This window comes from Episyrphus balteatus, chromosome 3, assembly GCF_945859705.1.
Source record: "Episyrphus balteatus chromosome 3, idEpiBalt1.1, whole genome shotgun sequence".
Taxonomy (NCBI): Eukaryota; Metazoa; Arthropoda; class Insecta; order Diptera; family Syrphidae; genus Episyrphus; species Episyrphus balteatus.
This window is the reverse complement of record NC_079136.1, coordinates 128,441,784-128,469,390: the sequence shown is the minus strand read 5'-3', so window position 1 is coordinate 128,469,390 and position 27,607 is coordinate 128,441,784. Positions and strand designations below refer to the sequence as shown.

The window sequence follows — 27,607 nt, the reverse complement described above, 5'->3', positions numbered from 1 at the left end:
TCACTTTGAATTGAAACAAAATGAAATTGAAATTTGCAAATGCCAAACAATATTTGTTTTGACATTTCTTCTCTCAGATCGAAGTTTAAACAAATTTTCTGGCGCCAGTTAAATTGTTGATAAATTTTCTTCTACAATTTTTGTATTCGCAATTATTGTTTATTAAACAACGTTAACCTGATAAGTTTTTAAACAATTTGAAATTGAACACAGTGATAAACTAAATCAAAACCAAACAACCATGGACGGTTTAAAGCCAAATCATTCCTTAAATTTGGGTAAGTTTTCATCTGCATTATGGAGCAAAGATTGAGCTCAAATTCTCAGAAATTAAGGTTTTGTCCTCAAGTCAATCCTGGAATACTTTTATTACTATTTCTCTTGTTATTCCCATTGCAGACATCAATGCCCAAAGGAACTTTATGAAATTTTATGCAAAACTTGGCGAAGTATGATTCTATTTTATGCTCCTCCACCATCCTCGTTTTATGTTCTTAATTTCTCTCCTTTCAGAAACCACCTACAACAGTGCGATTTTTCGATCGTACAGAATATTATTCCATCCACGGTGTCGATGACACAGACCTCGTGTCTCGAATCTTTTACAAAACTACAGCTCACATTCAGACCATGTCCCCTGACGGTGATGAATCCGACAAACTTCCTTATCTCACTCTTTCAAAGAATCACTTTGAAAATGTCATTCGCGATTTACTCCTTGTGAAGAACTATCGCGTTGAAGTTTACACAAAGAAAGCCAATTCCAGTGATTGGAAAATCGAATTCCGTGGATCACCTGGCAATCTGATTCAATTTGAGGATTTGCTTTTTGCAAACAAAGAAGTCTTGGTTGGGAATACCATAATTTCACTACAAATTCGAATGGAAGGTGCCCAGAAAAAGATCGGTCTGGTGTCTGTGGAACAAAATGATTGTCTCTTTTTGGTAACCGAGTTTGTCGATGATGATTTCTTCACCGAATTGGAAGCGACTGTTGTATTACTTGGACCTAAGGAGTGTCTTTTGCCTAAAATCGACGGAGAGGTAAGTTATTTATTGAGATATAATTTTTAGGCTTTCATATAAAAAGATTTCCGATTCTGCAAAAAAAAGTTTGCTAACAAGGAAATAATTTAACATAATAACGATGTATGTTATGGAATTAGAAGTACAAAGATCCGAGGAAGCCTTCATGTTAAAAATACCATCTCCCAAAAAATTAAACACGACCGACTCAGTTGGTATTGCCATGTTCAAAGGAGAGATCCTGAGAACCCCGTCAAAAAAGCAATATCATATAACGTTCCAACACGAAATAAAAAGAAAGGTAGGCCTAAAAACTCCTGGTACAAGCAAATGCAAAAACACCAGCATTCAGTTGGCATCAGAAACGGAACAATACAAAACCGGGAGGTTTGCCGCCGATTTCTTAGGTCAACCCGGCGAACCCCACAGGCGGATCACTAGTGTGAAGCAGTAACGTGGGAAGGTTATGATCCCCTCGACATCGAGATCATAACAGCGCCGAGAAAAAGGAAGAAGAAGAACGATGTATGTTATCTCTTATAAAATGATTATATCGATGTGTTTTGCTCATTTACTTTCAAGTTATGAGCCATACCAATGCATACTCTGCTATCTTTAAATATGAAAAGGAATTCTTCCTTATTTACTCACAAAATGCATTTCCTTTGGACTCCAGTATCTACTGCAAAATAATTTTTAGTACTTCTGAATGCATTTAAAAACATTTTTCTATAGAAAAAAAGGAGTTGAATACAACCAGAAGTATTTAGCAATAGATACTGGAGCCCAAAGCAACACAGCAACACATTGCTTCTGAACATAAACCATGAATTAGCAAAAGCTTGTTTCTTGCTGCACCAGGTAGGACACACAACTTCTATAAACTTGAATAACATAAAAAATGAAATGTTACCGACTTTGTATCTACTATATCAGGCACGTATGGGAATATTCAATCACTGGTAGATTTTAAGTTTAGTTAAAGTTTAATTTCTAAAACGTATTTGCCTTCAAATAGCGTACGAAACTCTTAAGATGCTCATAAAACTCCCTGTGTATCATTTTAACCAGTCTTGAACATATCGCACCCTCAGTGCAAAAGAGCGAGAACTCAAAAAAGTTCATTTCGAGAAAACGCTTCTGCAAAATACATACCCCCCTAAACTTTCCCCTTATAACTTTCCATGGGACAGCAATTTCCATAATGTCAAAGCTCTATTACAAGAACCATTATGTTTATTTTGTAGTTTTAATAAATTTATTTTTTAAAATTGTTTAAATTAGGAAAGAGTTTGACTTTTAATATAGTAGGAATTGGATAAAAACAGTCATAATCAATAAATACTTCATAATCTTTCGAATTTTTCGTTTACGTTAACAACAAGCCCTTCAAAAGAAAGGTAATTTAAAAAGCAACATTTCCTCATCACTATATCAAAAATGTCATTTTTTGACTTATCGCTCTTTTGCACTGAGGGTGCGATATGTAGCATTATATACAATATATTTCCAAGAAATTCATATTCATATTTCCATGTGATATTAGCTTCAAGCTGAAAACCTTTTTCCATAGGTATTTTAACAGGATTACAGTCTAAAGGTAAGTATACACGATTCCAATATTGGCCGATTTTTCCCAACAAATTTTCACCAATTTTCTATCAACTATGTAAACATGCAATTTTATTTGTCAAAAGTGACAAAAAAAAAATTTGCATCCAAACTTTTGTCAATTTTCTATCAAAAAATTTGCCGACTTCTTACAATCGTATGAACTCGTCTAAACACATAATTTTTCTTTTTTCCAAATAATTGGACTAATTGGTCATTGTCCAATTTTGAATTGGGAGATAATTTTGTACTCGTTATTGAGAAATCATTTAAAAAGGAGGTTTTTTTTTTTTAATTTTTGAAAACGACAAAACATTTTCGCATCCGGTTTTCTGTTTTTGAATAAAAACTAATGAGAGAATTGGTAACAGTGTTGATACACTCAATTACATACATAAAACTAAAAATTTTTTTCAAGATTTTGAAATTGAAAACAAATTTTTCAAGCATAATAGCCTGTTTTCACTAGAGCCCAAATGAGATAATTTCGCTAATGAGGTCAGTTTAGATTTTTTTCTATAGAATTTGACATTTGAAATAGGATGATTTGCGTAATTATCTTATTTGGGCTCTAGTGAAAACAGGCTTATAAGTCATTGTAAATGAAATTTGTACAAATTTTTTTTTTCAAGCTAAGCGGAGGGTAATAGACTCTCTCCCATACGATTTCTTGTCTCAATTCAACTTCTAAATAAAGTTTCATATTCTCCGTAATCTGTCAAGAAAATTGTCTTCCGATGAGTCTACCAATTGTTTGGTCTTTAAAGTCCTCTTACCATGTAAATAGACAATATTTAATTGGATGACAAAAAATTGCGGGCTAAATTTTGGATAAAATGATCCTACTGTATAAAGTATAAACATATTATCTCTCAATTCAGATATAAACAGGACGTTCTGTGTTGTGAGCTCAATTCCATTTCTGCTCAGTGCATTAATTTTTCCAATTTCTTTTGCTAATAGTGAAGGTTTATCTTCAATAACACTTATTTCGATTGCATATTTCAACTGATCCATGTTTGTTAGTGAAATACCGTTTGCAGGTGATCGCTAGCAAAAAAAATATCGATTGCTTCAATTTCAATAGATTATAAAGGAGTTTCCCCAATGAATTATTAAATTTCCATTCACTTTTTCTAGTATGCTGCCATAAAAACGCTCATGGAACGAAATGGAGTCATGGTGTCCCAATCAAAAAAATATTCTGGTGATAAATCTGACCTCATTCAGGATCTTAACAAACTCCTGAGATTCGCCAAAGGACAGCAAGAAGATGCCTCAACATTTACAGAGATTCACATGGAATTGGCAATGGATTCGCTTCGAGCTGCCATCAACTATCTTAGTCTGGTTTCCGATCCAGGCAATCTGGGACACTATGAGCTGAAGACATTGAATCTCAATCGCTATGTCCATCTGGACGCTGCTGCTGTGTCTGCTCTTAATATCCTTCCCAAGCCAGGAACTCAAATCAGCTCTCCTTCATTTCGTTGGCAGAGCATATTGGGTGTTCTTGATCAATGTCGAACGGCACAGGGTCATCGGTTGATGGCTCAGTGGGTCAAACAGCCTCTACGCAGTAAAGAAGTCCTCAATGATCGACACGACGTGGTCCAGTGCTTGACTGAGAGTCCAACAGCTATGTCTTCGATTCACGAAGATTATCTTAAACGCATCCCAGACATATTGATGCTTACTAAGAAACTCATGAGAAAGAAAGCCTCCATTCAGGATCTCTTCCGGATCTACCAAGTGATTCTGAGAGCACCTCGTCTCATCTCGACTCTGCTAGCATTGGAGAACAACACAGTGACAAATGTTATATGTGAACCAATGAAGAGCACTCTGGGCGACTTGGCAGGCTTAAAACAAATGGTAGAGCAAGTTGTTGACCTGGAAATAGTGGAAAATGGAGAGTACATGGTGAAGGCTTCATTTGATGAGAATTTAGCAGAAATGAAAGAAAAAATGGACAAACTTCTTGAGAAAATGAATAAATTACTAACAAAAGCCAGTCAAGATTTGGAAATCGATAAAGGACAATTTGTCAAGCTTGAAAGTGTGTCCCATTTGGGTTATCATTTTCGAATTGCCCTCAAAGATGATAGCGTTTTGAGAAAGTCCAAGTCCTATAAGGTTCTCGATGTTATTCGAGGTGGAGTTCGATTTACTTCTGACAAACTAACCGCCTACAGTCAGGCGTTTGGTGAGATTCGGGAGCAATATGAGGAGGAACAGAAATCTATCGTCGAAGAGGTTATTAAAGTGGCTAAAGGCTATTCGGCTCCATTGACTTCGTTGAACAATCAAATTGCTCAGCTGGATTGTTTGGTTAGTTTTGCTGTTGCTGCCCATAATGCTCCGACTCCATATGTTCGACCGAAAATGTTGGATGAAGGATCTGGAGAGCTTACCCTGAAGGATGTGAGACATCCATGTTTGGAATTGCAAGAGAATGTCACGTTCATCTCGAATGATGTAGAGTTTAAGAAAGGTAAGGATTAATAGGTGAGGGAATTTTAATGTTCATGATGTTTCCTTTCACAGATGATTGCAATATGTTCATTATAACTGGGCCAAATATGGGCGGTAAAAGTACTTATATCAGATCTGTGGGCACAGCAGTTCTTATGGCACATGTTGGATCATTTGTGCCATGTTCCCAGGCAACTATCTCAATGGTAGATTCGATTTTAGGACGAGTTGGAGCTAGTGATAATATCATCAAGGGTTTGAGTACGTTTATGGTCGAGATGATTGAAACCTCAGGGATTATCAGAGTGAGTTATGGCCAAATCTTGGAAGATTCCTTTATTCTAAATTTTGTTTTTCCAGACTGCCACAGAAAAATCTTTAGTAATCATTGATGAATTGGGACGAGGAACCTCGACGTATGAAGGTTGCGGAATTGCTTGGTCGATTGCAGAGTAAGTTTTTGTAAATTTATGATTGGAACGTTCTTTAATTTTCTTTAAAAATTTCAGACATCTTGCAAAAGAAACCAAATGTTTCACATTATTCGCTACACATTTCCATGAAATCACTAACCTCGCCGAAACTTGTTCGACAGTTAGGAACTGTCATATGGCTGCTTTGGCCGATGATGAGAACTTTACACTTCTATTTCAAGTTCGTGCGGGTGTTATGCAAAAGAGTTTTGGTATACAAGTAGCTAGGTTGGCCAATTTTCCTGATTCTGTTGTTAAAGTAAGTCTAATTAAATTTAAAGAAAAAAATCAAACGAAGAACTTTATTCTCCCCCTTTAGATGGCCCAAAATGTCTATCACGAATTTGAAGATGAAAATGTTCAAAAAAGAACTCAAAAAGATGAAGAATTAATTAATAAAATCGAAACAGCTATTGATAATTTATCATCGGGTAATAATGTTGATATAAATGAAGGAGATCTAACCAAGTTGGTGGAACAATTTAAAAAAGATATACAGGAATTGGATAGTGAGTACTTTAAGGCAGTGCTATCAACTGCGAGTGATTAAAAATAAAGAGAACACAAAAAACAAAGATCTGCGATCACCCACATACAAATACACACATCACTTAAAAAGTGGTCTTCCTAAAAAGAATAAAATTAATCAGTATTTCTAACAGTTTTTTTTTATATCCATTTCATAGTTTATAAAAGTTTTTATTAAAAAAAAAAGAATTATAATATTCAAAATCTAAGTTTTGAAAAAAAAAAAAAATCATTTTGTTTGCTTTTGTCGTCAACTCCAAACATTTTTTTATTTGATTGATTTTAAAATATGGATACAATTTGTTTAAAAATGTACAGCAAAGAAAGGTGTCGGTTGCTTGTGCCCATAAACGTGGTCAAACTTTCGTGAAATACAAATTTAAATCCTCGTAGGCTTCTACCCCTACACATTTGCTGCAGCTCTTAACAAGCTCGGCAAATCTTCAAAAAAAATGGAAGAGAGCTAAGAGGATAAAAGTTAAGAACATCCTGCTTAGAAAACTCAAGAAGTTGGCAAATTCATCAAAACAGTAAAGGTAATCTAATCAACGAAACGCGCGAAGTTGAATATTATGTCTTAAATAAGTACTTTCAGCAGCTGGGAGCTAGAAAAAGAAGAGAACATATTTCAAAGGAATGAAGAAGAAATAAATCGCACGAACTAGTTCTTGAGGTAAGATTTATTTCTTGTTTTTATTTTAATTTCGTCATTTTTCTTGAGTTCTCAAAAAGACTTCAATCCCAAATATCTGACTATAAAATTAAAAAGCCTTGAGAATGACAAATTTTGTGGAATCTGATTTCATATTCAACCTTCACATTCCACACTATTAGTACAAAGATGGTAAAATGGTTTAGGCTCTTTGTTGAAAAGATGTTTGTGAGTTAAGCATGTGTGGGCCAGAAGAATGAAGCATTTTAACATCTTTTCTTTTGAGATAGGTTTCGCGTTGTGCGTTAAGGTTAATCGCAGAGTAATTTACAGTTTGTGTAGATCCTTTTTGCTAGAAATAGCCGTCATTTCGTTAGTACATATGTATAACATAATGTATTGGGATGCAGACGATTTTTATTTTTGAACCTAGAGATATGACATAATATGACGTTGTCAATGATTTGAGTGATCATAGGTGAATAATTGGATATTGGTACATATTTTTTAAAGCGTAAACAACAGATAATTATTTTAGGACAAAAATACTGATGGTACAACACAAAAAAACAACTCGTTTTTGGTTTAACAGTTTTTATTTTTTAAACTATTCATTTTACTAAAAAAGAAAAAAAAAACATTTATTTAAACACTCAAAAAATAATTTTCAATATTTTTTTTTAATATAATATATTAACTATCATAATAAATGAAATACATTATTTCACATCTAAAAATTGTTAATAGAAGTTATCTTGTCTATTTTTTTCTATTTTATTATTTTCTATATATAAAAAATAAATAATAAATTTAGGATACAGTTTTTTTGTGCTTAGAAAAAAAATGTCAAAAAAAAAGAAAAACTTTCGTACTACTATAAGTATTTTATGGGTCGTTTTAAAAAAGGAAGTATAAAATTTTCAATTTAACTTAAAACCATATTTTGCTGAATACGTTAAATTTCAACCGCTTTGAATGTAGAAGGTATAATTCAAAATTATTTTCAAAAGCATTACAAAAAAAAAAAAAATTCATCAAATAAAAAAATGAATGATCAAACTAAATTTTTCTAAAATGGTCTAACTATAAAATGGTCTATATAATAATACAGGGCTGAAACTGCTCTTAGATGCCGCCCAATTACTGATTTAGTCATCGCTGCCTTCTGCTAAAAGATAAAATGGCTGAAAGGCATTAAAGACTTTGGAAAAAAAATTGAAAATATGTATATTTTTGTCCTTACCAGTCGTTATATTCAATAGAGTGAAAGCTTTTTACATGAAAATGACAACATTTTATTTCGCTGGAGGGAATTTAGTTGAAGATTTATTTGCTTAGGTACATATTTCAAGAAAAATAATTAATTCGCATCTTAAAAATGATATAAAGTCCAAAATGAAAAAGTTAGTCAGTCAAAATGAAGTAGTTAGTAAGTCAGTTTAGATTTACTAGGATTCCCTGAGTAGAATTCTTTAGAAAAATTCTCTAAAGAAAAAAACTATAAATAGGAAATCCCAGAAATCTGAACTGGCTAAATGAAAAGATTCGAAATACTTTGGTCATTAAATCAAAATTAATGGAGGAAGAGTTGACAGTATATTTTTGTTTTGAAGATATAACCCTAATTTGAGAATGCAGGTTTGTATGTTTCTATCTTGAATCTTTGAATGTAGCTTCGATAAAAAAAACATTTCGTAGAATAATTTTTCAAACTTCCTAATCATTCGGGGATAGTGATACCATTTTTAACGATATCCAAATTTCGTAGTAAAAACTTTTAGTATTCGTACTACGAGTCTACTATGATGGCGACCATGTCTAATGCATCTTCTTTAAATTAAAGGCTGTTTGACGTCGGACTATTGAATTCGGTAGTAGGACGCATGACCTTTTAAACCTACAACTTCATATTTTAGTTATACCTTTAACACTAACACTATTTATAAAACAGGCACCATTTGTTCTAAAAAAAAATAAAAACAAAATAATAAAAAAAAAAAAATTGTATCTAAGAAGTTTCTTGGCCATTTATGGGAGAAAGTTAAAAAGGTACAAAAATCCTAGCTACTATACATTATATCAGCAATTCCGCTGCCTCCGCCGGGTGGGATCTGGACAAGTTTAGTTTTTTTTTTCTTATTAAAGTTCTAATCAACTACATGTCGGAGGTATCGCATTCCAGCTAAGACAACAAGACTAGTAACTAAATTGAAATAATTCAAACGGATTGATACCGCATCACCACAATATGTAAATTCAGTTTCCTGAAAAAAAAAAAAAGAATTATTAAAGAATATTATCAAGAAAAAGAATAAAACCTACATTAACATGCTCAGTAAAACATTCAGCAATTCTTTGACGTTCCAAAAAACTCATATTCAATTTGTAACATGGAAATTCCAATTCATATTCAATTTTCTGTGGTTTTGTTGTTAGTTTTTTCGCTTCTGTTGGATACATCACTTTCACCACAATCAAAACTAAATTTGATTTTGGTATTCGTTTCAAATGAAACGGTCTTGAGTTATTTGCTTGTAAGAAATTATTGAAATGAATATTTGTCTCTTGAAGAGTGTACAATGTTGATTTCATTTCACAATGATCATAAACTGGGTCGGGTGGTGGTTTTGGAAATACTTTTTCTTCTTCAGTATCTTCGGGGGTTTTGGCTGTTTTGCGAGGACCAATGTAGCCATTGTCATAATCATCACTATCATCGTCGTCATAGACTATGGAAGAAAATTTTAATTTAATTCTTACGTTGAACAATATGGGACTTACAAGGCATCCCTTCGGCCCACATTTGGATGCGATTCCAATGCCAGAAAAATTCTGTCACGAGCCACTTAAGGCCAAGTGAGAGAAGTCGAATTGGCTAAGAAAAGATTTGAAAATTTTAAAAGTCAGTGGCTGGACTCAACGCAGACCTCCAGAACTTAAGTTCTGAGTTTTAAGAAGCTTTGATTAGTTGGAGGTCATAAAAAGTTAGGTGATATTTGGTTCTGACCAATTGAGAACTTAAGTTCTGGTGGCCTGCAATGAACTCGGTCTGTAATTTGAAACTTACATGAAGCAATGAATGAGCATCACTTGAAGATTCTACAACTTCCAAGCACAGAGCTTGATAGTCGTACACGTCAATGGCCTTGAAAATGTCCTTCTCGACCATGGCTTCCATGACGGCACCTTCGACATCGCCAAAGAATCGACCTGTATCATTGTTGTTTTGTGAGATGAGGACATAACCATTGTTGTCCAGTACATAGCATTCATGCTCATCGGCGTTACAAGTCTTGACACAGCCGTTACACTAAAATACGTGAGAAAGACATGAGTGGAGTAAAGGTCAGAACCTGGTTTCAATACTCACATTCTCCTCAGAAGTAATATTGGCAAAACGTTCCCACATCTTCACATGTGGAAACTGAAAACCCACCACACAAGCAGGTGCTTCCATACCACCATCACGCGGAAAAATTGCATGCGAGGCTGTAACTTTTATTTCAGAATCTTCTGGTGGATCATTGGCATGTGGCACCGAATATACAAAACTATCCGGGTCGATTCTATGCTGAAGAATTGCACTCTTATACCATGTCTCATCAATGGCTCTAGTATGGTAGTCACCGAATTCAAAATCGGTATCGACTTCAACTTCGCCATAAATAAATTGCCATCGTGTTAGGCCACTCATTGTGGCTACATAACGCAGTGACGCATTGTAACGCTCGATGAGCGTTTTTTCTTCATCGTCTTTAAACTTCCACTCGCCGTAGCTGGAATTGGTAACTTTAGCTTCGAATATTACTAATTGGACAAGTTCTTTGTTGCAGTAATAGGCATCATCGTTTAAGGTGATACGACCGCAGTTGGCTAGAAAGAGTGAGAGAGAGTGATAAAACCAAGTGTAAACTGGGCCCTAAACTTACGTTCATTGTCATCATCTTCGTCAGAGGCATCCTTCTCATACTGTTCGGACCAAGTCCAATCTTTTTGAACCATTTTTGATAAAAAGTGACGAAATTCTTCTTCAGGAGTTTTGAATTCATGACCCTCAAGGTAATGGTACTTACAGTAGACCCTAGAATTTTAGTGACCAAAATTATATAATATGTAAGTTCAAAGGTTTCCCCTACCAATCTGGATGTATTTTCCAATTGTCACCGACAAAGAAATCCGAAATATTAATACCCATGTGAATGTTCTTTTTCACTTCTTCGCCAACTTTAATCCAACTCTTGCCATAAGTACTGGGTACAACTAAACCCAAACTAAAAGGTGTATTCAAAAGTGGTTCATAGAAATAATCTTGATCTTCTTCCGAAACACGACGCATTTTGTCGTAATGAAATTTAACAGTTATATCGGTGGTTTTTCCACTCTCACCACGAACCATACTTCCACGAAGTTCAAGAATTTTATCACCTGGTTGACGGGGTTGAACATCTTCGTACAAATGTTCAACTTCGGTTAGATCAATGCTGTTGTAGTTGGGATTTACGACACCATTTTGCTATTAAAATGGGATAAACGGTTTAATATGGATGATAGTTAGGTTTTGTAAAATTAAAAGCTTCTTACTGAAGGTCGAAGATCAGGATGAAATATTACGTAGCCATTGTTACTTATTACAAAGGAATAACCATTGACACCGAGCTGTAAAAATTGGATACAGAAAAAGTTGAACAAATTTCGAAAAAGTTCAGGGCATTTTTTTTTTGGTCATGTTGATTTTTTAAAATCATAAATTTGCACAATTCAATGAATTAAAAACTCAAATCACAGTACAGTAAATTACAGTATAGTAAAGTTTAGTACAGCATAGTACAGTATAGTACTAAAGTATAAACAGTACAATACAGATCAAAACAGTACAATACAGTAAAGTACATTAAAATACAGTACAGTACATAGAAAAACAATACCATACTATACAGGTCAATACAGTACAGTACATTATTGGATGTTTGTGATTTTAATTATTTCGAAGGTTTAAAAATGCTTATGTTGGGATTAGATTCTTAGGCATTATCTATACAAACCTTATAAGGAAGTGTAAGTTTATCAATATCTTCTACTGGTACATCAGTGCCTGCCACTCCTAAAAGTCTAGCCCTCCTTGTTGAATTTTCACCCCTCCAAGATCGATCAAATGCCGGCACTCCTACCGCTATCATAAGTCTTTGCTTTGCGCTTTGTTGCTCTTGTTGGTTCTGTAAAATGAAAACTCATTCAAAAAAATGCTTTAAAAATATTTTTTCAGTACAGTACATTGCAGTACACATAACAGTACAATGCTGTACAATACAATACAATGCAGAACAATACAGTACAATGCAATACAATACAATACACTACATCTATCATAAGCCTTTGCTTTGCACTTTGTTATTGTTGATTCTGTTAAACGAAAATTCATTTAAAACAATTCTTTAAAAATATTTGTTCAGTACTGTACGTAAAAGCACACAAAAGTACAATACAGTACAATGCAGTGCAATACAGTTCAATGCAGTACAATACAGTACACTTCAGTATAATACAGTACACTTCAGTAAAAAAAAAAGTACATTCCAGTACAATATAGTGCAATACAGTTAAATACAGTACATAATACAGTACAATACAGTAGAGATAGTATCCTTCAGTAAAATAAAGTAGTGCACAGTAAAATACAGCACACAATACAGAACAGTACATATCAATACAGTACACTGCAGTACAAGAGAACACATCAATTAAGTTCATTCTTCAGCACCGTTCATCAGTATATTGTACACTGTACAGTACAAACGTTCAATGCAACTTACATCAGATGCGGTTTTATCAGCAAACGAATGAGTCCATGTTGGTGGATGTTCTTCGTTTTGCAAAACCAATGGCGTTGCTATCACATCAACATACTTTAGCACCTCTTCATGAACTTCATCCAGCGTTTGAATATGTGAATAATACCCTCGATTTAGACACGCCATCCATTGTATTTCTCTTACTTTCGTCACTTCTTTCCCCAGCAAATAGGTAAATATTCGAATTTTCATTCGATCCGTTCCATTATCACCCGTTCCCCAATTATATTTTTCAAAAATTTCAGTTGTATTCCCAGCAACACCATCCGTTATCAACATAATGGCTTGGTTGCATGTTAAAGTCTCGTTACAGCGTCTTTCTATGTAATACTATGAAATACAAAAAAAACTGATTGGAAATTTCTTTAAATTTCAATAAAAATCACTGAAATTACCCTTTTCAAAAGTTGAAAAGCCTTTTCATAGGCAATTGTCAAATTGGCATATCCCTGTGGATCCATTTTTGATATGGCCTTATTGAAAACATCAATATTTTCGGGTGTTGCTTGGACAAGAGCGTCCTTGAAACACGGTATAATATCATCGCACGTTGCCGAATAGTTAAATATTGTAAAAAAATCATTATTCGAAAATGTTTCCAACACACTACGTATTGTAAATTTGGCTATGTGATTTCGAAAACCAGTCATCGAACCCGAATTATCTAACAAAATGACAATATCTTTGGAGCATGTTGCTGTTTCAATATACCATGACCGTTTTCGACAGTCATAAGTGTCAGCATCTTCGGTCTTTTTATCTGGTTCCCATTGTAAAGCTGGATAATGTCGTAGAATACCAGTGTCGGAGCCAAAATATTGCCACGACAAAGCTGGATCGGTTTTGTAATTGTTCAAAAAAACTGAATCAAGTTTTTCGGACCACATAATTGCTTTTAGTACTTCGGGATCTAAAATAAAAATAATTGTTTTTTAATTTGAAAAATATGAGATAGTTGAAAAACTTACATTTATCATAAATATTCGTTGGCACATGGACGGAACTGTGTGACGTATTGACGAATATATCATAAAAATGCGTATCCTGGTTAAGTGTCATATCCAAATACATTGGAGCATTCTTTTCAATTGTTTCCACCAATTCCAAGGCTCGCCTGCCTTTAAATTTCGAATATTTACTCGAATAGTATTTAACGTCATTCGATGCTGCAGTATAATTAAAGTCATAATTCAGAGTAAAATCTTCAGCGGCTTCTTCTGCTGTTTTGAGAATGCATTTAACTGCATCCATTTTACGTGATAACATTCGACCGACATTTTTAACAATTGATTTTATAAGAGCCGTACCGTTTTTGTTTTCAACTCGAGCATTGTATTCTTTGTATTTCTGTGAATGTAAAAATTAGTTTTATATCACTTTTTTTTTTTTGTTAAAGAAGAAAGAAACTCACAGATTTAATTTCAGGTGATTTTGTCATCTTTTTGGCCAAATCCCAAAGTTCTTCACCGAATTTGTCAGCCCATTTTCCGATTCTAAAGAGAAGACATAAACACAATCAGTTTTCAGTATGTATTAAAATACAATGACGACCAAAAGTGGTCAAGTGTTTTAATATATCGAAAACTCCTGCGTTTTCGAATTTTTTTTTTTTTTTTTTAAATCTTGTTTTGAGGTTTTTTAAATTAACGCAAATGTTATTCGACTTAGTCATGATGAAATTTAAAAAAAAAATCTATTAGGTGCAGATACCGTTAAAAATAAATTTGTAAAAACTCTTTTCAAAAAATAGTTTTTCCAAAATTGATATACCTATCACAGGGAGAGCTATTTTTAGTCCGAAAGAATTATTTCCAAAAACTGCAAAAAAAAGCTGAAAAATCGGAAAATGTAGTAAATCGATTATCTAATCCGTTTGGACTACTCCTATACAGACAGATTAGCAGTGTTTTCTTGAGAATTTTAGCCCAGTTGAAATAGCCAAAAAAAGGCAAACCTAAACAAAACTCGCATAGAGCTGAAAGTTGGTACAAATTTTTAAGTTTTAAGACAAGGTCTGTCTTTTAATTGAAAAAAAAAAAAAAACTTTTTTTGAAAATTATTATTAAAGGTACCTGCCGTAGAACCGTTTTTTTTTTTTCAAATCCGATTTTCTCCCAAAATTACTAATTCGATTTCAACGAAACTTTTTGTAAAAAACCATTCATATAATTTTAATATAAGCCAAACATAAAATTTTGAAAAAAATTAGTTTTTGGATTTTAAAAAAAAATTTCGAAAACCGGACACTGAATTTTTTTACCGACTTCCAAAAAGGAGGAGGTATTCAATTCGTCTGTATTTTTTTTTTTGTATGTTTGTTACCTCATAACTTTGGACTGAGTGAACTAATTTTGATAATTCTTTTTGTATTGGAAAACTGCTGCCTGCAGTGTTCAGTTCTGGCGATAGAAACTATGAGAAAAACCATAAAATTCAGTTTTGATCCAAAGTCGGTTTTGTTTTTTTGATAAAAATGATTACATATTTGAAATTTTGGTTTAAGATGTTGATTAGTAATTTCTACAAAATGGCATACCGATTTTAAAACTTTTTTTTCCAGTTTTTTAAACGATTTTGATTTTTTTTTTTTCTAAAAATGCATCTTAATAAAACAAATGAAATTGTTTTATATACCTACAATAATTTCTAATACTAAGTTTCTATATTAAAAATCCTAAAAATTCTAACAACTTGAACCCTAAGAGCAAGTTTGTCCAAACCAGTTGTGCATTATACATATTTTTTTAATTTTCAAAGAGGGGCTTTTATTCAATACCCTCTCTATGAAGAAAACGAAAAAAAAACCATTTTATTTAAAATGGCGTCCCCAAAATGGCGGCCAGAATAAGCCTTTAAATAGAATTTTCATTTTCAAAATACATAGTTTATAAACTAGAAATTAGACTAAATTCAGGTCAGAAAGGTTTTAGATCTTAGATTCCATAGAAAAATCAAAAAGTACCAAATTAGAAAAATAAACTTTTAAATTTATTGTTACGCTATCTAATGGATCCTTTTTTCAATTAGGTAAATAATTTTTGTTATGCTCCATTTAAAAATTGAAAGTTTTGGGGTTTTATGGTTGCCAACTATGTTTTTAAGTAAATATTAGAAAACATGATATATAATAAAAAATTCAATGTTCAATAAAACTGAGAATTTATTTTTTTGGTAAACCAAAATATACCTACTTTTCTAATAGATTTTAATATTCTTAATTCAAATGCGAATGTCGAAAAAAATGTATGACGTCACGTTTTTTAAATACAAATTAATTTAGATCTTCTTAGGTATATCTCGGTAACATTGTGATCTAAAATGATAACGCGTAGAAAATATTGCTGTCCCAGAGCATCAGTCTCATGATATAAAGAGGAACATTGCGGTCAAAGTAATGAGTTTTTACTTTATTCCAAACCCAGTAGATAAATATTTCACACTATACATATTAAAAAAAAAAATAAACATTTAACATTCTGTTCACAGCAAGGAATACAATTTTAGCTACCATATGCGTTACCATGTGAAAAATAGCTAAAAATTACTATAGTTTAATTTTATGCAATTTTTCAAAAGTCAGATAAACCTCAGTTAGAGCTTATTCCTAGGAATATCTTTTTTTATATTGACTTTATTCGTCGGATAGTCTAACTGATGATTGAAAAATCAGGGCTAAATGTCAAAAAAGTTATAAAGCATATTTTTGTTCATAGATTTACTCAGTAATAACTCCTTTATTACTCAACTGAATATGTAAAACAAAAACAAAATAAATGCCTTGTAAACATTTTTTTTTTTAATCTAAAATGATAAACAGCTTCTGAATACCTGCCAATTAGAAAAAAACTGCTAGATAAAAAAACGCAATTAAACTTGACACGAACAAAACATCAGGTTTTTTTTACCTAGTGCCACCATTATATTTATTGAGTTTAATGGACTTTAATTTATAACACTAACCAATGTCATGCCTCACGTGCGTCTTCAAAACAAACAATCACCAACCACCTGTCAACAAGCCCCCAAGGCACACGACTTTCATCCTACTTCCTACAGAAAAAACATAATATTTCTCCAACATGCGCAAAGATCTGTGGTGAAAATTAAAATTGTTTGTAAACAATATTCCTGTCAGCGAGAAAAAAAAGAAAAACACGATCAAAACAAACAAACGAAAAAAAAAAACACAAATTTTTTGTTTACAAACAATTTCACCGGGAGAGAGAAATGAAAAAAAAGAAAAAAAACCCAAAACATCAATTTAAATTCACCCCACATCTGTCTTTTCTTAAATTCTCACCATCCCAAATTTTCACCATCTCTAAAGTTATTTTTAGAATATTTTTCAATCTCACCCCGAAAGTTTTCAGATGAGCAATCTTTTTTTCCTCACAGGAAGCAAACATGAAAATTCTTTGAAAAAAAAAAATTGAAACCATAGGGAAATTAAATTTTACTCATCCTTTAGGGAGCCATTAACCTTAAAACCTATATTTTTTTATTTTTCTTATTCAACCCCCACAAAACTTACGCATCATCTTCTAAAGTTGCTGTAACTGGTTGTGGTGGTATCCAAATAAGGTGCAGTAAAAAAAGTGCGGCCACAATGAGGCAAACGCGTGACATCAACTTTTCGCAAATTGGAAACATTTTTCTAGCATTTTCCAAAAAGGATGACTTTAATGTATATAATAACCCAATACCCCAGTGTAGAGAAAAACTCTCACTTTTCACCTAAAAATATCAACACAAGATTCGATATTCTTTTTGATAATATTTTCACATTGATTTTTTCACTCTTGACACAATTTTTTTTTTTTTTTTTTGAAGAAAGAAAATTTTTTCTCTCTTCTTCTTCTTTATATAGAAGTCAAATTTTCATCACGTTTTAATACAATTTAAATTTTTTATTTTCTGATGTGTATCGGTGGGGCGCTGTCGGAAAACTGACAGTGGAAAAGGTGAAAATTGTGTATTTTTCCCTGTGCGAAGAGACCAATAAGAGTCCTATTTTTAGGTTGGTCTCAGTTTTGTTGTTTTGACATTTGTGCATCCATTTTTGAGTTTTGTGAGATAAAAAAACATGCGCATTTGAAAATTAAGAAGATTTTGACATTTGTTGAAGATGAACGCCGCTATTTTTACCGGTATTGATTTTTCTACGAACAACCACATGTTGGTTGTTTTGGGTTGGAGATGGTGTTTTTCAGAGATGAAAACATAGAGAAAAGTTCTTTTCCTTGAAAGCTTGAAAAAATGCTGCCAAATAATTTTCTTTTTTGGATGTATGTGTAAACAAGTTGAAAATCAGCCATGCTGTGAGTTTTTAATAGAAAATTTTTCACCCGAAATATTTCTATTCGTCGCCCAAAATTGAAGTGAAAAAAAAGTTGATCACATCTCGACTCACCTTAAAACAAGTTCAGAAATAGGGGAATTTATCGAACGTGAAAAACTTTTCACCAAGAATTAATAATAAAGTGAAAATTGAATTCAGATTTTCCGGATAGGACCATTTTACTACTTTTACTGTAATATCGAAAGTTATAAAAGAATATTTCATTTCTTGTATTCTGAAAGGTTCTGTAAGGGTACAAAACTTAAATAATATGGAAAAATTACCTAATAAAAAAGTCGGATTTCTTAAGAAAATAAATTTTATCTCGGTTATTTATGGAATATTCTCAACAATGTTATACCATTTTGAAAAGAGAATTGAACACACCAACTTTTTAGGTAACTTGCCGAAACATCGTAGTGCATTTTTTCTACACTACGGTCCATTGAATTAGAGTCATGTACAAATTTTTAGTACTTAGTTGGGCAAAAAAGTATTATTTGCTTTAAAACTGTCTGTCTGTCTGTCTGTAAACGAAGCTACATCCTACAGCCGATTGATGTCAAACTTGGTATGTAGCATTATTTGGCGACTCTTTAGAGGGGTTTTTGGAATTAATTTTTTTGGATCAAAAATAACGGTAGGTACTGCTTTACTAAAATCGGTATTTAGTTCTTTAATTTTTTAAAAATTGTTTAAGAGGTTTTTTTCGATTTATAAACAAAGAGTAAAAAAACGACTTACGAGGTTTTGCAGTTTAACCGTCGATATGACAAATTTGCCATATACCGATTTTAGTAAAGTTGAAATTGCTCTAAAACGGCTCCAACGATTTTATTTAAAAAATTCGAATGTTAGTTTTAAGACAAGGTCTATCTTTAAATGAAAAATTTTTTTTTTGAAAATCATTATTAACGGTACCTGCCATAGAACCGTTTTTTTTTCAAATCCCATTATCTCCGAAAGTGCTTGTTCGATTTAAACGAAACTTTTTGTGAAGAAGCATTTATATAATGTTAATATAAGCCAGAAACAAAATTTAAAAAAAAATAATTTTGAAAATTTTTTTTTGATAAATCAAATTTTCGAAAACAGGACATTGAATTTTTTTGAAATTTTGTTTTTAGATGTTGCTTAGTGATTTCTACAAAATGGCATACCAATTTTATTTAAAAACTTTTTTTTCCAAAAAATTACCTATTTATAAAAAATTAGTTTTTTAAAAAACGGCTCTAACGATTTTGAAAATTTTTTTTTCTAAAAATGCATCTTAATATATCAATCAAAACTGCATACTTGTTTTGGAAGGTTATTTGATTTCAGATTTGATTTTATTTAAAAAAAAACGAATTTTTTTTTTCCAAATTTCTATATAAAAAGTCTTAAAAATTTAAGCAACTTTAACTCTAAGAGCAAGTTCGTGCGACCCAGTCGTGCATTTTATTTTTAATCGATTTTTAACAATCAGTCATAGTGATGACGAAAACGATCGTGTACCATGCATAGACTTAAAATAAGGTATCCTGGCGGGTGACAACACATTACAGATATTTTACCCACACCCAAAAACCAGACAGACAGCCCAAAAACGTTGAGACGAAAACAGGTCTCAAATTGTATTTTTATTCCCTACGGACTTTCCTATTTCCTTGTTTTTCAGAAAAAATTCCATTATTCTGAATTTTGCAGAAAAAAATTATTAAAACAAATTTTCAACGAATTAACAAGAAACGGTAACTCGTATCAAAAGCTTAAACGAAAAAAAAAACTTTGTTTTTATTTGTCTTCAGCTTATATCACTTGAAAAGCTTATTAAAGCATTTTCCCACCTCCTCTCTGTCTATACATAAACTTTAGCGCCACACGCGTCCTCATTGTCATATTATTTTGTTGTGTTAAAAAACCTTCGCTAAGGCAAATCCATATCATTTGTGGTGAGCTGTGAGAATGAGGATTGATGTAGACGAGGACAACACGAAAGTCTCTCGGGTGATTAGATATCCTGTCGGTCCCGAAAAAAAAAAAAAACCAACACACACACACAGCACACACACATGAACAAACATTGAATGGATAATAAATACTCCAAGAGTGCGTGCAATGTAGATAATATTACAAAAACAACACCGTTGGTATTTTATATCCTTTAGCCAAAAGTGGACTTTTTTTTTTCTGTTGGGACAGGAGATGTGGAGGATTAAATTTGTTTATGATTTTTTTCTTTGGTTTTTAATTCGAGATGAGCAACCTTGAACCCAAGAGTAGCATCAAGGTATTTTATTCAAAGTTTTGCGTTGTCGTCGACGTCCGTCGTCGGCGTACCAAGTTATATAGTGGAAATGTGATGTGGCTTTCGAGCGAGACTAGTGGATGATGGAGTTTGCAAGAAAAGTTTGGGATTTAATAGTTGTTGGGAGATGCAGTGCCAGTGGCGTACGTTGAGTCGTGAGGGCCCCGGGGCAAGACTAAATTTTGGGGCCTCTTTGATATTTGGGGGCCCCTTAGATACAAAAAAAGTACGTATACGCCATAATTTTTTTTTGTGTATGGCTTATTTATTTTTAGGTTTATTTTAATGTTTTAATATGTTCGTAATGCACTTTGCTATACTTACTTAACATTTCTATCATAAAAGTAGTAAATACTTGTTCTAGGGGCCCCCAAAATTAAATATTTAGAGACCCCTAAAATAAATTTTTTTTAGCTTAGAATTGATAGTTCTTGGGGCGTCTGTTCTGAAATAATATGTACATGTACATATTTGATTTTCCATCATCAAACATAATTTTTTTTATTGTTGGGCCCCTGAAAAATTAATTTTGGGGCCCCCAAAATTAAATATTTAGCGGCCCCTAAAATAAAACTTTTTGAAGCTTAGAATTGATAGTTCTTGGGGCCTCTGTTCTGAAGTAATAAATACATATTTGATTTTCCATCATCAGTCACAATTTATTTTCTGGCCCCTGAAAAATAAAAAATTTTTTTAGCTTAGAATTGATAGTTCTTGGGGCCTCTGTTCTGAAGTAATGTGTACACATTTGATTTTCCATCATCAAACATAGTTTATTTCTTTTGGGGCCCCTGAAAAATTATTTTTGGGACCTCAAAATTAAGTGCTTAGAGGCCCCTAAATTGATATTTAATTTTCCATTTGATTGTTTTGAACCACTGAAGTAATAGCTTTTGAGAATCCTCAAATAATATTTGTCATGTCATCAGAAAATTTGATGAAAATTTTTGTTCTCCTTAGTATCTAATAGATTTTGGGGCCCACAAATTAATATTTGATTGCCTCTCAACTAAAGGGGTTCCTGAGAAATTATTTTTTGGGACCCTTCATATAATATTTTTGGATCCCCGAAGTCATATTTTTTGGGGCTCCTAAAGTAATATTTAGTAATCCATCAACAAATGTAATTTAATTTAAAAAAAGTAAAAGCATTTGGGGCCCCTGAAGGGCCCTGACTTGAAGTTGTTTTTTGCTTTTTTTGGGCCCTTAATGTATTTTTTGTGGTTGCAAAGATTTTTCAAGTAATATTTTTTGGGGCCCTTAGATAAAATTATAATTTTTCTTTTAAAAAAGCAGTTAATTTTTTTTGGGGCCCATGGGGTAACCTTTTTATCAGATCAATATATTTTGTGTGGTTACCAATCCATTATACATTACACTGAATGACATAATCCCTTGTATCCGAAGTGATTCAAATACATTTCAATTTACTTCGTAGCTCAATTTATGCTAACAGTTTCCTTCTCTGCATTGTCTCCAGTGGGGGCCCTGAGGTCGGTCGGGGGCCCCGGGGCGTCGCCCTGCTTGCCCCAATTGAGTGTACGCCCCTGTGCAGTGCTGTTATATTCATTTATTTGCTCAAGTTAAAATAGGAAAAGTAGAAAAACAAGTAAATGAAGAATAGAAATGTTTTTGAAACTTCACGTTTCAGGATTTTCGATTTTCTGTTTTTGAATTTGGATTTTTGAGGTCTTCGATTTTTTTAAAAGTATTTTCGGTTTTTGGTATTTGAGGTCCCAAAATTTTGACATCAATCGATAAATTTTTGTTTTTATTGAGAATATAACAACCCTGATAAAATTTGTATTGGAATGAGGAATGGTTTTATAACAAGATATAACAGATATAACTTCTGTAAATTCTGTTTCCCAAAATTATGTAAATTGAAATAGAAAAATCGTTTTGATAGCGAAAAAAGGTGTGTGTGAAATTTTTGGTTTTTTCATTATCAAAACAAATTTTTCTTTTGCAATACACATAGTTTTTCATTTACAGAATTTTCAGATGCTGTGTTCTGAGTTTATAAAATTTTTAAATATGTATAGAATAATACAAAAACAAAATTATAGATTTCTGAAATACAGAGAAGGAACGACCCAAACTAAAAAAATATAATAATAAACTAATGTTTTACATTTTTTTTTTAAAGTTCTGATTAATTGTTTTGAAACAGTGGAAAATAGAAAATTAACCTTTATTTTTGGAAAATGTATTTATAAAACATATGTACCTACATATTTATTTTTAACGGTTTCGAGTTTTTTTTATGGAAATCAATTTAAATATTACAAATAAAGTGTTGTCCTTTTTATGGAACGCAAATTCATTTAAGAAATTATTCGTTTAAAAAAAAAGACAGATTTTAGGTTTTGTTTAAAAAATTCGATATGTAAAATGTTTTTATAAATTAAAAAAAATTGCAACTTGGATCAAATTTGTGAAATCAGTCGCAAATTTAATTTTAAAATGGAGTTTTTTTCTAACTCTCCGAAAAATTCTCCACTGTCAAATTTTTAAAAAAATATTAAAAGAGAAAAGTTTCTTCTATTTCTTCTTCTTTTTTTGCTTGCTTGGTAAGGTTAAAAATATTTTCTCAACGTACAAAAAAAAATTAATAACAGTCCAAAATATTTATTACAGATTTATTTTAAAGGGGGCCAATTTAAAACTTTGCTGCACCAAATTTTTGTTCGAAAAACATGTAAATCTTGTGTTTCCTCCTAGGATTTTTCATTCATTCTATCAATTAAAAAAAAAAATAATTTTCTTTTTTAAAAAATGTTCCCAGGAACGCTTTTATAATTGCAAAAATCTAGTTAAAGTGGCTAAAAACACGATTAACCGATTAGGCAATATTTTGTTCGACAATTTCTTTATTTTTGGAGAGTAAATCCATTAAACGTCATTTCGGGAACGCAATTTTTAAAATGATTATACATTTAAGCTGTTGCATACAATTCTTGCAGTATGCAATTCACGAAAATCATTTGATTATAATCTTTGAATGGAGATTAGTTAGTTTAAAAATTTATTTTATTTTTTGCCAATCCACAACCAAAATGTGTCCTTCCTTTACAACTAATCCAAAAATATCGCAAAATACAATTTATGTTATACTTTTTTAAACAAAACATTTTTTGAAGGCTTTTCATTAAAAATTATCTATGCTTATCTTAATCTAAAAAAAAAAAATTAAATAAATAAATAAAAAGCCTAATTAAGTTAATTCATATTATTTTGTTTAAAACTGAACCTCCTTTTTTTTCTAAAAAAAAAAAATCTGCATCCACAATAAAAAAGACTCATAAATTTTAATTATTACCTACACACTAAATTTATTCATACCGCAATTGCAATTGATAATATAATATAATCCTGCCACACTAGCTTATGTCGCGTTATAAATATTATTTACCAAAAATAAAAAAAAATCGAATTTGATATTCTAATTAAATGCAAATACCTAATTTCAATTTAAATACTCCAAAACCAGAAACCAATCATATTCAAAAAATAAAATAAATAAATGAAGTGTTTTAAATAAGATAAATTATATTTTAGATAGATAAAAAGCAGCTTGCATTAGTGTTTCACATTATATCTGTATTGTATTTTATTATTATTTAAAATTGAGGTCGAAACACGTCGCGCTGTCTATGCACATAATTCAATTTGAGTTATTTAAATTAAAAACAATTACAGACAACATTATTATTTTAATGTTAAAGCGTTGCCAGATGAGGTAAATAATTTACATATTATTGAAAACATGAAAGTCTCCACCAAATCAAAAAAAATAAAAAAAAAATATTGGCCCGAGTTCAGAATCTTGTGGAACATCACGTAAAAAATGATGGAGATTGACTTAACATTAGCTATGAAAATCAATATTAAAAAATGTTTTTTTTTTTTTTCGGTATTATCGGGTCAAAAACATCACAACTAAGAAATATGAATAGCAAAAAGTTATTTTCTAAAATAATAAATAGCAAAACTAAAAACACTTTCTGCATTAACATTTTTTATATCTTTTTTTAAAAATTATGACCATATATAACAAAATTTTTGTTTGCAAAAAAAAAATGTGAATTTCAGTCCCTTTCTCGATAAAAAAAATTAAAGGTATGATATTTGACTAACTTTTTATAATCATCCAGTAACTAGGCATTATTATCTTTCAATTAAGCCATCGTAACCTAAAAAATTGTTTAATTTAATATTTCTTACGAATTTTTAAAAAAATGTTACATGAGAGTAACGCTGGGTCCAAAAGGGTTAAAGGTTCAATTTTTTCAATTCACATGCTGTAACGGGAAGTATATTTTTGTTATTGGTTACAGGATTCTCATAAACTTCCTGGGGAAAAAACTCCGATTTTCTGGCAACATTGTTAGCACTTTCCATGTTGTCACATCAACAACTCATTCACTTTCCCAATCTATACGCGCATATTGTCCATGAAGGCATCCATTTAATTGCATCGCCGCCAATATTATTCCACGAACGCAATGATAACTTCATTTAAGCCCTAAACAAATAAAAAATAAATTTCCAACGTAAATTAATTTATTTTATATTTCGCGGAATTTCGGTGATAATTGTTTGTTACGTTCAGTTTTTATACATAGCTGTTTTGGACATTCTGGTGGGACAGAAAATTTAAGTGGAAAGATGGAGGAGGCGGTTCAGCTAGCAACATAGCGTTGACATATTCGGTTTTAAACATAACTTTATTAGCGCGCTCATTTGTCCTTGGTCATGTTAAATTTCCACAAAAAAAAAAATTTAAACAGAAAAAGGATTTCAACATCATAGCAGAGCAGCATCGACGAACGACACCGTCGACGATGCGAGGCCAACAAATTGTATGGTTTTTTGGAACAATGGCCACAAATAACAATCAACTTGGTGTTATGGTATGGTTTTTACCTGTGGGTTTCAATAATCGAATGGTTATTTATTTTATTTGTGTATTTTGTCTGAAAAAAAACAACAACAACAACAAAATAAATAAAAAACATACACACATACAAACTTTAAAAGGATAAAGGAACAATATACAAGAACAATATTCAATGAAAAAATAAAATTGAATGGAAATAGCCTATACAATGCCTACACACACAAACAAATACATTTTTTTTTTTGTTTTTCAAGTTGAGCTTTTTAATTGGACGGTTTTTGAAATAAATGCATTTTCCATCAATGCAATATGATAGTAGAGCAAATGTAGGTAGGTGTGTAGTAGGTAGTAGAAAAAATAAAAAACGAATAATTTAAGGATTTTTTTGCTAAAACTAACACAAGAAAGAATAGAAAACAATACGAACAAAAATATAGCATTCAATTCAATGTGCATATTTTAAAACGGAACTCGATTGGAATGTTTGAAAAAAAAAAAAAAAAAAAATAAATAATAATAATAGAATATGGTTAGCCTTGTAGCTTTGTAATCATTTTTAAGTTTTTTTTTTTTTGTTTTATTTTTTTAAGGACAATGTTTCTTTATTTATGACAGTTTTTTTTTGGAAGGTTAAATGAAATTTATTTACAAAAATATAAAAATAATAATAGAGAATAATATCAGTGTTTAAGAACTAATATACTAAAAGTAAAAAATATTACATCAAAAGTGTTTTTAATTAAAACTGCATTCAATTCAAAAGCAAATCCACATGAATTCACTTTTATTTGAATAAAAAAAAAAAAAACATTTATTTCCTTGTTTTTCTACCTTTATTATGTTTAAATATTTTGGAAACGCTTTTACCTAGTCCAGCCATAACCCACAATTCCTATTACGAATGAAAAACTTTACAAAAAGTAAACGAGTAAGCATTTTGAACTCTATTATGCTTCACATATATTCGATGTTTTTAAAAATAATCAAGGTTTTATCTGTCACGCGTGGGACATTCAATGCCAACAGTGGAACATGTGTAAATTGCTGCTGTTATAACTTTTTTGTTTTAATAGATAGATGAATGAAATTTGTACTGTAAATAGGTAATTAAATAAATTATAATTGTACAAAATTTCAATTAATATCATATTCAAAATTTGGAGATAACGGTAAAAAGATGTTCTTTTCCATTACACGTTATATCTTTTGATCTAGTGCACATACAAATTTGATTTAACTTTAATACGCATGCTGATAACATAACCTTTTATTTGATATATCACACATAACGTTACGTGATCTACAAGTTACACAATCTTAAATTGAAAAATTTAAAATACCTCAAAACACCTGTGGAGATCTGTTGGCGATGACCAGCTACCAGTGTAGGAAGTACCGTAATACAGTCTGGAAATTCGACATGGTTGACTTTAAAAAATTCTAACTTCTCTTGTAGACATCTTTGAAATAAGATTTATGCATCATTTTACAAGGTGAAACAACAAGCTTTAACATGGTATAAAATTTTGTATAGGTTGTCAAACAAAAAAATTGATTTAATAGCATGAGAACATAAAAATAAATGTTTTTTTTTGCTTTTTGGATGAAATTTCATCGAGTTTAAAAAATTCTAGCTCTTTTTGTAGATGTCTCATACACCTGATCGATATATATATTTTGAGCCTGCACAATAAGCTTTCAGATGGTATGAAATTTATTATTTTTTAATTTAATAGGTTGTCATATAAAAGTTATTGATTTAAAGGTGATGGAATAAAAAAAAGGTAAATTTTTTCGATTTTTATTTTATGCAAGAAAAATAATTTTTAAGGTTTCACTTCTACCACGTGTGAATTGCACACATGACTTTTTTTTTTTGTTTTAATTCTAGAGTCAACCTTTAGGGTTGAATTTCATTTGAAGGTTTAAGTTTTTTATATTGTTTTATTATTTTTTTTCATTATTTAGGCTTTTACTAACTATTTAAAAATAAGGTTGCCACAGAGAAGTTCCAATTTTAAAACTGGCAACCCTATATTTTTTCGAAAAGGTACTAGCATTTTCATTATACAAGAAAAATAGAACCGTAGGTAAACCATGTGAAAAAACATGATACACTGAAAAAATCTGTGATGAGGATTTAAGATGAAACATGAACAAAGAATTCATAAAGACCTTAAAATATTTTTAGCAGTTAAAAGGGTGTTTTTTTTGGTAATGTATCATAAAAGCTGAAATATTTTTCTTTTTTTTTTTCTAAAACTTGGTAACAAATGTGTCATGTGTAGTTTTTAAACAAGTTCAACCTTTTGATAAAACAATAGACAAGTGCGCTGTTGCCTGTTTCCCCCTATTTCAATTGGCATCATTAGTTTTTCGATTTATCGGTACGACTTCGAACAAATTTTTTTTCGGAAGTGTTTTTCAATAATTTTAAGCATTTTGACCGGCTTAAAGTCATT

At 31.4% G+C, this 27,607-nt stretch overlaps 3 protein-coding genes across 3 annotated transcripts in view; 2 read left to right on the top strand and 1 right to left on the bottom strand.

The window, feature by feature from the left end:
* Positions 1 to 60: 60 nt before the first annotated feature.
* Positions 61 to 6,244, top strand: LOC129913721 (DNA mismatch repair protein spellchecker 1). The gene is made up of 8 exons (XM_055992529.1): positions 61 to 278; positions 400 to 449; positions 514 to 1,044; positions 3,778 to 5,131; positions 5,185 to 5,417; positions 5,473 to 5,564; positions 5,622 to 5,844; positions 5,905 to 6,244. Exons 1-8 carry the CDS (start codon positions 242 to 244, stop codon positions 6,133 to 6,135), a joined length of 2,751 nt encoding a protein of 916 aa, XP_055848504.1. The 5' UTR covers positions 61 to 241; the 3' UTR covers positions 6,136 to 6,244.
* A 173-nt stretch (positions 6,245 to 6,417) lies between these two features.
* Positions 6,418 to 27,607, top strand: part of LOC129913732 (protein rolling stone) — a 160,552-nt gene continuing 139,362 nt past the window's right edge. The window contains exons 1-2 of the mRNA XM_055992549.1: positions 6,418 to 6,649; positions 6,712 to 6,786. The gene's annotated coding sequence lies outside the window, so the exon portion shown is untranslated. The remainder of the gene's footprint in view (positions 6,650 to 6,711; positions 6,787 to 27,607) is intronic.
* LOC129913719 (voltage-dependent calcium channel subunit alpha-2/delta-3) lies at positions 8,554 to 17,572 on the bottom strand. Its single transcript, XM_055992527.1, has 14 exons — positions 17,146 to 17,572; positions 14,026 to 14,107; positions 13,583 to 13,961; positions 13,010 to 13,524; positions 12,576 to 12,944; positions 11,808 to 11,978; positions 11,347 to 11,421; positions 10,902 to 11,278; positions 10,695 to 10,846; positions 10,136 to 10,638; positions 9,833 to 10,075; positions 9,547 to 9,640; positions 9,088 to 9,494; positions 8,554 to 9,029 (listed from the first exon to the last, which is right to left on the bottom strand). Exons 1-14 carry the CDS (start codon positions 17,262 to 17,264, stop codon positions 8,913 to 8,915), a joined length of 3,603 nt encoding a protein of 1,200 aa, XP_055848502.1. The 5' UTR covers positions 17,265 to 17,572; the 3' UTR covers positions 8,554 to 8,912.

What these genes read in the sequence shown, in the direction of transcription:
- LOC129913719 (XM_055992527.1), bottom strand. Translation starts at nt 17,264, where the DNA reads ATGTTTCCAATTTGCGAAAAGTTGATGTCACGCGTTTGCCTCATTGTG. An exon ending in ATCCTGATCTTCGACCTTCA is followed by an intron (nt 11,279 to 11,346) that starts GTAAGAAGCTTT and finishes CCATTTTAATAG; the next exon opens with CAAAATGGTGTCGTAAATCC. An exon ending in TGGAAAATACATCCAGATTG is followed by an intron (nt 10,847 to 10,901) that starts GTAGGGGAAACC and finishes CTAAAATTCTAG; the next exon opens with GGTCTACTGTAAGTACCATT.
- LOC129913721 (XM_055992529.1), top strand. Translation starts at nt 242, where the DNA reads ATGGACGGTTTAAAGCCAAATCATTCCTTAAATTTGG. An exon ending in TGATGTAGAGTTTAAGAAAG is followed by an intron (nt 5,132 to 5,184) that starts GTAAGGATTAAT and finishes TTCCTTTCACAG; the next exon opens with ATGATTGCAATATGTTCATT. An exon ending in ATTGCTTGGTCGATTGCAGA is followed by an intron (nt 5,565 to 5,621) that starts GTAAGTTTTTGT and finishes TAAAAATTTCAG; the next exon opens with ACATCTTGCAAAAGAAACCA.